The sequence below is a fragment of the Vespa velutina genome, chromosome 5, assembly GCF_912470025.1.
Source record: "Vespa velutina chromosome 5, iVesVel2.1, whole genome shotgun sequence".
Lineage (NCBI taxonomy): Eukaryota > Metazoa > Arthropoda > Insecta > Hymenoptera > Vespidae > Vespa > Vespa velutina.
In genome coordinates, this window is record NC_062192.1 from 7,975,567 (window position 1) to 7,988,066 (window position 12,500).

At 34.2% G+C, this 12,500-nt stretch overlaps 1 protein-coding gene across 1 annotated transcript in view; it reads left to right on the forward strand.

The window, feature by feature from the left end:
- LOC124949281 (centrosomal protein of 290 kDa-like) overlaps window positions 1-12,500 on the forward strand; it is a 143,797-nt gene that overhangs the window by 89,832 nt on the left and 41,465 nt on the right. The window contains exon 2 of the mRNA XM_047494089.1: window positions 79-151. Coding sequence (XP_047350045.1) covers window positions 79-151 — 73 coding nt within the window. The remainder of the gene's footprint in view (window positions 1-78; window positions 152-12,500) is intronic.

Consider the following 12,500-nt stretch of genomic DNA (forward strand, 5'->3'; position numbering starts at 1 on the left):
CCGTTTTCAGAATCATTTGATTTAATGAACGTCTAACGATATTAATCACGCTTCATTTTATTACTATGTATGTTGCAGAACGATCGAGGTGATTTCACGAGGTGACGAGAATAACGACGTTGATGTTGTTGATCAAGACGAAGACTCGAAGGTAAGGAAGACGTTCACTTATGAAAGAAAGTTATTAGATATACTCGTGGGAAATAAAATTTTTTTTTCTATGATATAAAACCCTTGATATCTGTCGTATCGATATATATATATATATATATATATATATATATATATATGTACCCATACACATAAGATAATTACTTTAATAATAATTGTATATACCTGCCCTGAGGTGTCTTACGTATATATACATATATATATATATATATATATATATATATATATATATATATATATAAATTATAAACGACAGTAAAAATTACACATATATAGGTATATATGTATATAAATTTTACATGCATATCGTGAAACAGACATATTTCTTTCAGAACTGATACACACATACATGCGTACACATATATGCAAACATTTGATTCTACCCAATCGAAAAATAAATAACTTGTAACATATTCGCACTCATCGCACGGTAGCCGTTAATGGATAGGGAATGAGCGTAAATTATCGGAACGACTCGACGACATCGAGAGCTCGAGAAGAATATTTCGAGGTACGAAAAGAGAAAAAGAGAAATAGAGAGAAAAAGAGAGAGAGAGAGAGAGAGAGAGAAAGAAAGAGAGAGAGAGAGACAGATAGATAAAAGAGGAAAGAGAAGAACTCGTCAGAGAGAGATCCGTACGGTCGATGTCGATCGGCAATGCGAAAGCGCGCCTTGTCCCGTAACCGGTATGCCAAGCCCGAAAAAAAGTCGCAACAACATCGAGTGCGTGTCGCGCGATTCCGAGGACACCGATTTCACGAGAGATACATTAATGCCGAGTCGAGTCTTGTACATTATAACGTCGTCGAATAAATTCTCACCGAAGGAAGGGCAACCGCGTGTGCGCGAGCGCGACCGCATGCACTTCGATATAATTCAGGCCCCCTTGGCTTTTCTAAGAATTCTCAAGCCGCGTAGGATAAGAAAAATAAATTAAAAAAAAAAAAAAAAAAAAGAAAAAAGAAGAAAGAAAAAAGAATAAAAAATGTATAAAATATATTAAAAATCTATTAATATAGTAGATATAATCATTTTATATATATATATAAAATGAAAAAGAAGAAGAGTGAGAAAAATGTCAAGATATATTATATAGGTATAGGTATGTATATATGTATGTATGTATGTATGTATGTATGTATATTTGCATCCTTATTTTCTTCTTCTTTTTTCGTTTTCCTTTTTTTCTTTTCGTTTTACTTTTTTCCCTTCTTCTTTTTCTTCTTCCTCCTCTTCTTCTTCCTCCTCTTTTTCTTCTTCTTCTTCTTACTCGACTCTTTACTCGACTAACGATGCGATAATTTAACGCGAGCTACGCACGCCTTTCACTAAGCCGATGCGATCGCAAACGGTACCTTTCAAAAGAGTCTGTAATGCGTACGAAAGAGTGTGAGAGAGTAACAGAAAGAAAGAGAGAGAGAGAGAGAGAGAGAGAGAGAGAGAGAGAGAGAGAGAAAGAGTGGAGATGCTGGATCGCAGATGAGCAATTTTATCGCGAATATATCGATTGCTTTCCGAGAGAGCGTTTTAACGGAGAGCTTTCTCTCTCTCTCTCTCTTTCTCTCTTTCTTGCTCTTATTCTCTTTCTTTTTCTTTTATTTTTCCTTTGAGACCACATGAAAAGAGAAAGAAGGGGAGAGAGAGAGAGAGAGAGAGAGAAAGAGAAAACGGGAGGGAGGGAGAGGTAGAAAGGGTTATGTTAAACGAGCATAAGTATCGTATAAACGTTACTCCCCTGTCGATCGTTTCTCCAACATCCTATCTTCGAATATAATACTCTTATAAGTATATACGTGTATATGTATGTACGTATACATATATATATATATATATATATATATATATATGTGGCGTATGATATAAATCCCATACATATCTCGTACCTATTCCAATCCACGTTAGAACGTTGAACGAGTCGTACGTTAATACGTTCATGCGAGAACGATGCTTATGTTTAGCTATGTATGTATGTAACTTATTATTAACTTTTTCAATTGGCAACACTCAGGTACGATTTCAAATCCAATGCCAATATCGATAGCAACGTTCAATTCTTTTATACGAAACTCGGAAGTATATTAAAAATGTTACTATAGTAACGACGTACAATCTTACATACGAAGGAAAAAACGATTATTATTGGTGCTAACATAATTACTATAGATAATAGGGCAAATAACGTATAAGTAATGCACTATTCGTATTTAATATGTTAACAGGTGTTCGTATAACGGCATATCCTCCAACAGGAAACTAGAAATTATAAAATTTTATTGGGGATATATATATATATATATAACATTATATTATATTGGTTATATATATAACATTATATTATATATAATATTATATTATATTGTATTAACATCGTAATTATGAAATTAAAATATTTTCGTATACGATGATTTACTCCTTTTTTCTTTTTTCTTTCTTTCTTTTTTTTTTTTTTCTTTTTTTATTGAGAAACGATATTAAGCGTTAATTACAAGCACAATTGACTTACCTACGCGGAATCGATAAATCGATTTATACGAAATTTTATTTTGATTTTTATATAATTATTCTAATTTTTTTTTTTTTTATTTCAATTTTTAATTAACCTCGTTGTTATTCTATTATAAATCGTAAAATTCGAAATCTAAATATTCCATTACCAAACGTAAAATTATAAACCTAATCATTCCATTACAAATCGTAAAATTTCATTATATTGTTATAGAAATGACGCGATTGTGATAATCAAAAGCATCCCTCTAAAAGATCATGAAAAGTCGTGATTTTCTCGTAAAAATTCTCGTCTTTCTTCTCACAGTATTCGTGCTCAATACTTTAATCTTATCTCGAGAATTCGCTTTCGTCGCTCGCTTGATGCTTTCTCGAAGCTTTCTTATCGAGTTAACCGTATAGCCAAGTATTGGCCACGACCCATTCACTTCCGCTTTACCCGCGCACCTCCCTATCAATTCGTTTCTACCTTTGCCGTAGTACAAAGAAACTAAGAAGAGAAAAGAGAGAGAGGAGAGAGAGAGAGAAAGAGAAAAAGAGAAAGAGAAAAGGAGAACGTGCATGCTCTTAGGGCATAGTAATGATATTCTTAACAATACGATTACTCGCATTTCCGGTCGGCACTACGACGAAGAGCTCTCGCGTATGCAAAAGCCCGTAAGAAGAATCCTTAGAGCGTTTGAATGAGAGAGAGAGAGAGAGAGAGAGAGAGGGAGAAAGAGAAAGAGAAAGAGAGAGAATCTACCTCGTCGATACACTTATTTACCAGACTCCAATGCGGAACAACTCACTGATTATAATTCATAAAAAATCATATGATCATTTTACGACGAAATCCGAACTATAAAACGAGCCCGTACATATTCGATAGAACGGTGTATGAGAGAAGACAATACGTGTACCCGGGATATTTCCTAAATATATAAATACTTGGAGTAAATTTCCCAGTCAATTCAATGGTCACTGATATAATTTAAACGAATTTTACGAAAACTTCATTTCGCTTCACTTCGCTACATTTCACTTCGGTTCAGTTCAATTTAATTCAGTTCAATTTAGTTCAGTTCAATTCAGTTCAGTTCAGTTCATTTCACTTCGAAGAAACACGAAAACAATTCGACTTTACCGAATGTAAACGTTTCGAACGAAGCATCGATTGACACCGTCCAATGATTACCATTTCAATAAAATAAACTATTCAGAAATAACTTCGAAGGAATATAACATTGTTAAGAGCGATTCTCTTCTCTCCTACAACAAAAGAAAATAATACGACTAATGGAATCTCGAATTTATTGTTAATTAATTTATTTCTAAAATGCATCCTCGTCTAAATATTTACATATATATTTACACACACATATATATATACCTACGTATATAACTGTATATATGTAGATAGATACTTACATAGTATATAAACGCAGATAGCTATTTAAAGCTCGCCTTTGAAACGGAGATCCTTCCGCGAGGACGAATGTTCGGAAACACGGTAAAAGAGAGAAGAAACATCGATCTTTTCATCGCCTCCATTTGTACTCTCTCTCTCTCTCTCTCTCTTTCTCTCTCTTTCCTCTCCTATCCTCTTTCCGTAAAGCGTTACGAACGCGCGCTCGTTAAAACCCTTTTCATCGATCTTATCAGAAAGGTCAAGCTCTCCTAGAAGGTTGCCGTTCGTTCGACCAGTTGCGATAGCGTAAAGGGAAACCCTTCTTCGAGTATCACCTATTAACAGGAACGATATAAGGCACCTCTTATCCTTACCTTCAAAGACAGCCCTTCTCTCCTTGGCAGCCAACCAACCAACCACCTTCTCTAACCACCTACAACCGTTCTTCTTACTCCTTGTTTTCCTGGACCGAGAAGAGTTTCGTGCATTGGCACATTCGATACTCTCTCTCTCTCTCTCTCTCTCTCTCTCTCTCTCTCTCTCTCTCTCTCTCTCTCTCTCTCTCTCTCTCTCTCTTTGTCCCTCTTTCTCTCTCTCTTCTCTCACCTTCTTCGTGCACGATGCATTACGTACGGTGATTGCGTCACTGTGATATCGTCATTGGGCAGGGCGAACACGACTTTAGTCTTTTGCTTGCTGGGACAGCAAAAGCCTCGGAAGAGTCCAACGTAGTGCGTTTACCGACACGGCTTGCCCATTAGGTGGACCCGAACGCGGATCAGATTAGATTCTGTTTCGTTCGAGCCGGTCTCTTTCTCTCTCTTTCTCTCTCTTGTTCTTTCTTTCTTTCTTTATCTTTCTCCAAGCGCAACAATGCCGCGTAAACGCGATGCATCGGTCCCTCTCCGCCACCATTTCCCCTTTTCCCCACCATAGCATGAACGAATGCGACCCTTCTTCCTTCTTCCCTTAACGCTTTAAAACGTGGCTTCCTGGATTCGTGAATCTGAATCGTTGAGGGATCGTTAAGGGTCTTGTCTCTCTCTCTCTCTCTTTCTGAAATCTTTTTCTCTCGATAAAGTCGATAAATTAATAAATTTTCTTTTGGTTCCTTTCGAAATGATATCGAAGATAAAGAAAAGAATTAAAAGGATAAAAATAAAAGAAAAAGAAAAAAAAAATAAAATAAAATCAAAGAGATCAATTTTGTTTCAACGCATGAACCCGAGGTAAACGTATTCTTTTTTTTTTATTTCTTTTTCCATCCTTTACGTCGGTGATATCGAAGATAAATAAAGAAATTAAAAAAATACAACTAAAATAAAAATAAAAATAAAATGATATCAGAGATCAGTGCGTGAACTCAAGGCAAATATATTCTTCTTCTTCTTCTTCTTCTTCTTCTTTTTCTGTTTTTTTTTTTTTTTTTCATTTTCTTTTCATTCTTTACGTCGGTAATGTCGAAGATAAAGAAAGGAATTAAAAAGATAAAAATAAAATAAAAATGAAAAAAAAAAAAAATAAAATAAAATAAAATGAAATAAAATCAGAGATCAGTTTCGTTTCAACGTGTGAATACGAGGCAAACGTATTCTTCTTTTTTTTTTTTCATTCTTTACATCCGTGATGTCGAAGAGATAAAGAAAAGAATTGTATAGATAAAAATAAAATAAAAATAAAACTAAAAATAAAATCAGAGATCAATTTCGTTTTAACACGTTTGAACACGAGGCAAACATATTCTTCTTCTTCTTCTTCTTCTTCTTCTTTTTCTCCTTTTTTTTTTTTTCATTCTTTACGTCGGTTAAAGACGTAACTACGATCGTAACCGTTGCGATGACGGCTGAGATTTTAGATGGATTATGTTGATAAAACTCGATCTCATGAACTCCGGCGTTCTTCCGCATCACAGAGGAAAGTCGCGCGATTCCTAGCCTTTAGACATCATCGGAAACGACTACGTTCCTACTCGTTTTCTCCTTAGCTTTCCACGTCTCGGTAACGGAATTCTCTCCTTGTAGCGAGAACATAAGTACATACATACATATATATATATATATATATATATACATGTATGTATGTACTTATATATCTATCTGCTTCTACTGTACAAGATCCATGACCATTTGTCCCAGCCATACGTGGCCACGCGGACGTGAATCTGCTCGCTCGTTAGACGCGCGGATTCAATTGGAAACGCACCACGATTTTTCATTTTTTTTTCTTCCTTCCTTTCTTTTCTTTTTTTATGTTTTTGTTCTTGTAAGAAACTCGTAACGACGAGCCGCGATGTCGTCTTGGCGACACCGAGGGCTTTGTAAAGGTACGTATGTACGTCATAGACGGAATGCCGACTTAACTTAAGGTAGATGGAAAATCGTTTGTCCATTCAGCAGTAGGAAGAAAAACATTTTGCCAACGGTGGTTAACGCGTGATGATGAACATCGTAGAATCGTTATACGAGTTAGTACTTAACGTTCAAACCCAAGGGGGAAAGGACGAGAAAAAGAAGGAAAGGAAACAAAATTTTAACTTTGCTACTTTTCGAATAAATAACCATAAAGATTTCAAAATTAATTAAAATAAAAATTGATCGAAGTTCGAAGAAAATGAAAAGAGTTATATTTCTTTTTTTTTCTTTTTTCTTTTTTTTTTTTTTTTTTTTTTTTTGTTATTTGTCGTTATCTCATTTTTATTTCTTAACATCATTCGTCAATCCCCGTGCTTTCCATCCGTTCGATATAACGCGTATATCGAAAATATTTTCTACGACATCTAGATGATTTTTAATATATATAAATATATTAAATCTATAAAATATATAAAATCTATAATATAAATATATACATATATATATATATATATATATATATATCTGAATTTTGATAAAAAATCGAAAATCTCGATTATCCGAAAACTCGTAAAATAATCGATTAGAGCGTGAAATCTTTTAAGACTCATCTGGATTTGGTCTTTTAAAGTCCAAAGAACGAGTGAAAGAGAATAAAAGAGAAAGAAAGAAAGAGAAAGAGAGAGAAAGAGAAAAAAAAAGAAAAAGGACGAAGTTGCACACGCGAGGGCTCCCGGTGGCCGCTTGTCAGCGCTATCTTCCCTTCGACTTGTACGTTTTCAAGAGGCCGGGATCTCCTTTACACTTGGTGCGAACACAACCTTCTCGCGAGAAAGATCTAGCGAGAAAGAGAGAAAGAAAGAAAGAGAAAGAGAGAGGGAGAAAGAGAGAGATAGAGACTCGCGCATCCGTGTCTTTGGGGTGATGTATATCGAGCGCTTGGCGACAATCATCGGCAGGGGATGCTGTGCTCCCTCAAGGAGCCAATTACAAGGATACGGCCATGAGACCGCCTGCTCGGAGATCATTGCGATTTATTTTGCCTTTACTTTTCTTTTTTTCTTTTCTTTTCTTTTCTTTTCTTTCTTTCTATCTATCTATCTTTTTCTTTCTCATCTTTGTGTTGGTATATTTCCGTACGCGTGACTCTACCTCGTTCATTCAAGGTGTCACGAGATAAGGAGAGAGAGAAAGAGAGAGAGAGAGAGAGAGAGAGAGAGAGAGAGAGAGAGAAAGAAAGAGAGAGAGAGAGAAAGAAAGAGAGAGGGAGAAATAATAATAATAATAAAAAAATAAAGACATTTATCTTTCGATTTTATACGATTATGATCGTCAACGCGAGGTAATATAAAAAAAAGAAAAAAAATTTGACAACAACCAAGTGCAGTTATAAAAATTCGAAAAAGATTATTTTTTTTTTTTACCGAAGAATAATTACCTCACCACTTTTATTGATCATCCCCGATTGAACGAAACAAGCTCCATCCTTTAATTGATTAATTAAGCTTCCTTCGTTATATACTCCTGTATCCTATGTTATCGAACTGCAAGTTAAAAAAAAATAAAAAAAATAAAAAAGACAAACAAAAGTAAGAGAAAAAAGAAGAATATATAAATAACATGGTGTGATTCAAAAGAGGAAAGAAAGAAAAAAAACTATATATATATATATATATATATATATATATATATATATATATATATATACATAAGAGTAAAAAACGAAGGGATGTGTTGTTCGGTAACGTATCATTTACAAGATAGATGCGTTAATGAGAACGTATACACATAAGTAAGTAAATAAGTAAAGATATATATATATATATATATATATATATATATATATATATATATACATACATGCTTTGTCTCAAACCTGTAACCGCGCCGAGAAAGTGTTCATCGGTTAAGCGTTTAATGGTAGGTAGAATGCCCCATACAGTGGCAACAAAACGCGGAACGGGATTCTTGTACTATGTCGCACGGCGGATGCTGCATCGTGTCGCAATCGAGTTCTTACTCTTACCCCCTTAACACCCTTCACGCATCTCTTCTTCTCACGACTAAGAGTTAATAAAATAAACAACAGGACGAGAAGCCATCCTGACCAAATATATATATATGTATAAAACACAATAATATATAACATATATAAATATATATACACATATATGTATGCATGTGTCTATCCTTGAACTTTAGTTCCGTATGCACACGCGTACATCGAATATGCAACATATGTACCTACCTATATATATATAAACACATATATACAAACACAGACACAAATAAATACATAATGTACACCACGTCTCTCGTGTCCCCGGGAATATCGACTCTCTCTCTCTCTCTCTCTCTCTCTCTCTCTCTCTTCCTCTCTCTTTCCTCTCGTCCTTCTACGAAAAACGTAAACTACGCGATAAGATTTCAAATTACAAGATTGAACTCGGTGTAGCTTAGGGTAACTAGGAAATGGAAGCGAAAATCTATATGTATGCGGTATCTTTAAACATTAAGTGATTCGTTTTGTGCTTAAAATCGTTTCGAATATTATACACACACGTATAGTAAAATGTCTGAACGAAAAGTGTCCACCATGATTATTACGAAGTTTAATAACTTTTCTTCGATAGATACTGAAACAAATCAATTTTCTTTTTTTCATAAAGGAAACAAATCCTTATCACGAATTCACTAATTTTCGGCGGACTCACTCATAAGAGGCTGACAACCTTCTTCGAAAAGCTTTAATGACAACAAAGTGATCAAGTGATATATCATTCGAAAAGTCTTTTAATTCTCTTCACAATGGTATTATTTTCTTTTTCTTTTTTTTTTTTTTCAAATTTTCAGTCAATTAATTTTGCGAAAAAACGTGTTTCGAAGAGTTTGAGAAGAGTTGAGTCAGATTGAGAACAACATTTATTTTATTAATCGCTCCAAACAGATATAGAAACTTATATATTGTAAATATAATCGGTCAATTCTAATTTACAATCTTTGATAATGTTTACGTTGAGCGTGTAAATAAATAATTACACACAAACAACAAACACATCACTCTTTCCTATCACTATCGTTTTATGGAGTTGTGATGATCGTGTCGAAATAACGACACATGAGAAGGGTCCTACTTCGATTACTCTTTGGTGTACATATCTGTATCTGTGTGTGTGTGTGTAAGTATATATATATATATATATATATATATATATATATTTATATATGTATGTATCTACGTCTGCATAAGGTCAATGAAGAATCGTCAGGCTGGTCGAACGAATCCACCCTCTCCCTCTCCCATCTCTTCCTCTTTACTTTTGGCAAAAGCACTCGGATACATATGTATGTACGTACGTACGTATGTATGTATCTAATAGAGAAAGATACAGAGATAGAGAGATAGAGAAAGATAGTAAGACTCGAAAATCCGACGAGAAAGAGAGAAAGAGAAAGAGAAAGAGAGAAAGAGAGACAGAGAGAGAGAGAGAGAGAGAGAGACAGGGAGATAGAGTACGAGTCGAGAGATCCACGTTGTTAGATCCTATCGCGAGGGTTGTCTCTACTGCTACCGCCTGTGCTTACTGTGCGCTCAGCCACTCCGTCTAGCTCCGAGGTATTTGATATTGACTTCCCCAGGCTCGACTTTGAACTCTCAGAGTCGAGAGAAAGAGAGAGAAAGGAAGAGAGAGAGAGAGAGAGAGAGAGAGAGAGAGAAACAGAGAGTAGCTTCTCTTTCTGTCTGTCTGTCTGTCTCTCTCTCTCTTTCTCTCTCTCTCTCTCTGTTCAACGAAGCACCCACCCTCGTCACGTTTAATTAAAAAGCTTCCTATGCGATGAGGTGCCCTTATAAATTGTCGATATGCAAGTCTATTCAAGGACAACTCCTCGTTCCTTTAAAAAAATTAACGTTTTCATTGAGCTTTCGCGGATACATTTTATTCCATTGAATTTGATACTGTTAAAAAATGTCAATACTAAAATACAGGAAAATTGGATAGTGAGATTTTGATACGGTATTTAAATTATATTTGAATGTATATTGTAAAATTCTGATTTTTACATAGCACCGATTGTTACTGTAAGATTTATTATTATTACTATATTTATTATTATTATTATTATTATTATTATTATTATTATTATTATTATTATTATTATTATTATTATTATTATTATTATTACTGTGATAATCGGTGAAGGTTTATAATTTTTTAAACATTAAATTTTTTCAACCATGCAAAATCACCGACTTCAACCGTTTTTATATTCTACTTGAAAAATAATTTGACCGTATGTTATTTCTAAAAGGCATTCTAAATTTTTATATTACTACATATATATATATATATATATATATATATATATATATATATATATAATACGATCAAGTATATAAATTCTTTTTCTTTTCTTTTATCTCCCTCTCCCTTCTAATTTTTCTAAAGTACAGACAGAAGATCATTACATTGCCTTAATGTACCGTAATAATTACTGGCAATTCTAAATGTTAATTAATAGTCTTACGTTATTAAACTCTACAGTGTGTGTTCAATCTCATATCACAAATCCTTTGCAGTCATATGTAGGATGTAACGAACCTTTCCTTTGTAATTGTTCATTTCAAGTCTCTCTTCTCTCTGTTAAACACGCGTTCCTTTTTACACGCGAGTAATTTGTTTGATTAAAAAAATGTACATTTACGCGGAGGTACCTTCTATCTGGATAGTGATCGTTTCGTCGTATTCCCGACGAAATTGGACACTCGGAGAAAGTAGGATTGCGATCAAAGAGCGAGAAAATAAACGCTTATAAATGCATTGATCCTTCTTAAAAAAAAAAAAAAAAAAAAAAAAAAAAAAAAGAAAAAAAAAATCACTGACACGGTTACTGTAGATCTTTGATGAAAGAAATCACTAGATCGAAAGAAAAAAGAGAAAAAAAAAGCAAAAAAAAAATATATGTACGCGTACGTAAGTATTATACTTTTCTCGAAAATGACGATCACGAACCTTGCATCGTGTTAAATAGAAAAAAAAAAAAAAAAAAAAAAAAAAAAAAGTAAAAAGAAAGAACTTTCACAATTGGAGCGAGACGCGAATACATATATTTCATGCATTTTCGAAGCACATATTCGAGTTTACAATATAATCATAACCAATGGCAATTATATATTAAATATATTTTCTCTCGTACGAACACGCAATGTTCTATTGAACGATCGTGACACACAAACTTCTATTCTTTATTGCCGTTCGAAAATTTTCATTTTACATACATACATACATACATACATACAATCGTAGAGACAATCGTTATGATTACGCATACTTTATACTTTATGGTTATCGTTACGACAGATATCGTACGTCTGACGGAAAAAAAATCCAAGTTCGCTTTTTGTCGCATTGCTTGGTGAAAAAATAAAAAGAATTTTCACAATTCTTTCACAAAACAATGAGTGACACGAAGTACATCATTGTTTTCTACGACATCAGTTTTCATTCACATCGGTTCATCGTGGAAAAAAGAAAAGGAGAAAGAAGAAAAAGAAGAAAAAAGAAATAAAAAAAAAAAAGAAAGAAAAAAAAAGAAAAGCGAATAAAAAATAAATTAAAAAAAAGAAAGAAAGAAAGAAAAATAAAAAGATATAGATAAAGAGGCGGGGATAGGGGGGGGGGGGGGGCGGGATAGAAATAAAAGAAAAAGAAAAATAGAAAAAAGAAAGAAAAAAAGGGAAAAAGATGCAAGGCTGGCTCGCAACGTTTTTCCAACGATAACAATTATCCACGAGAGACTTCATTACCCATTCGCCGCGAGCGGGTCTACTATTCTTTATTTATGGACAAGCTCATTATTTCTGTGCAAGTAAGCATATGAAAAATTCTCTCCCCCTTCGCCACCATTCTCTTTTTTACCCCACCACCAACAGAACCAACCACCACCTTCAGCACAACCACCGGGTATCACCACAAACGTTTTACCACCGAATACCACCATTACCACCGAATACCACCTACCCTCTCTCCCCCCTTCCTCGTCCTTTTTTCTCTAGTTCCTCACTTCCCATCCAGACTTTCCT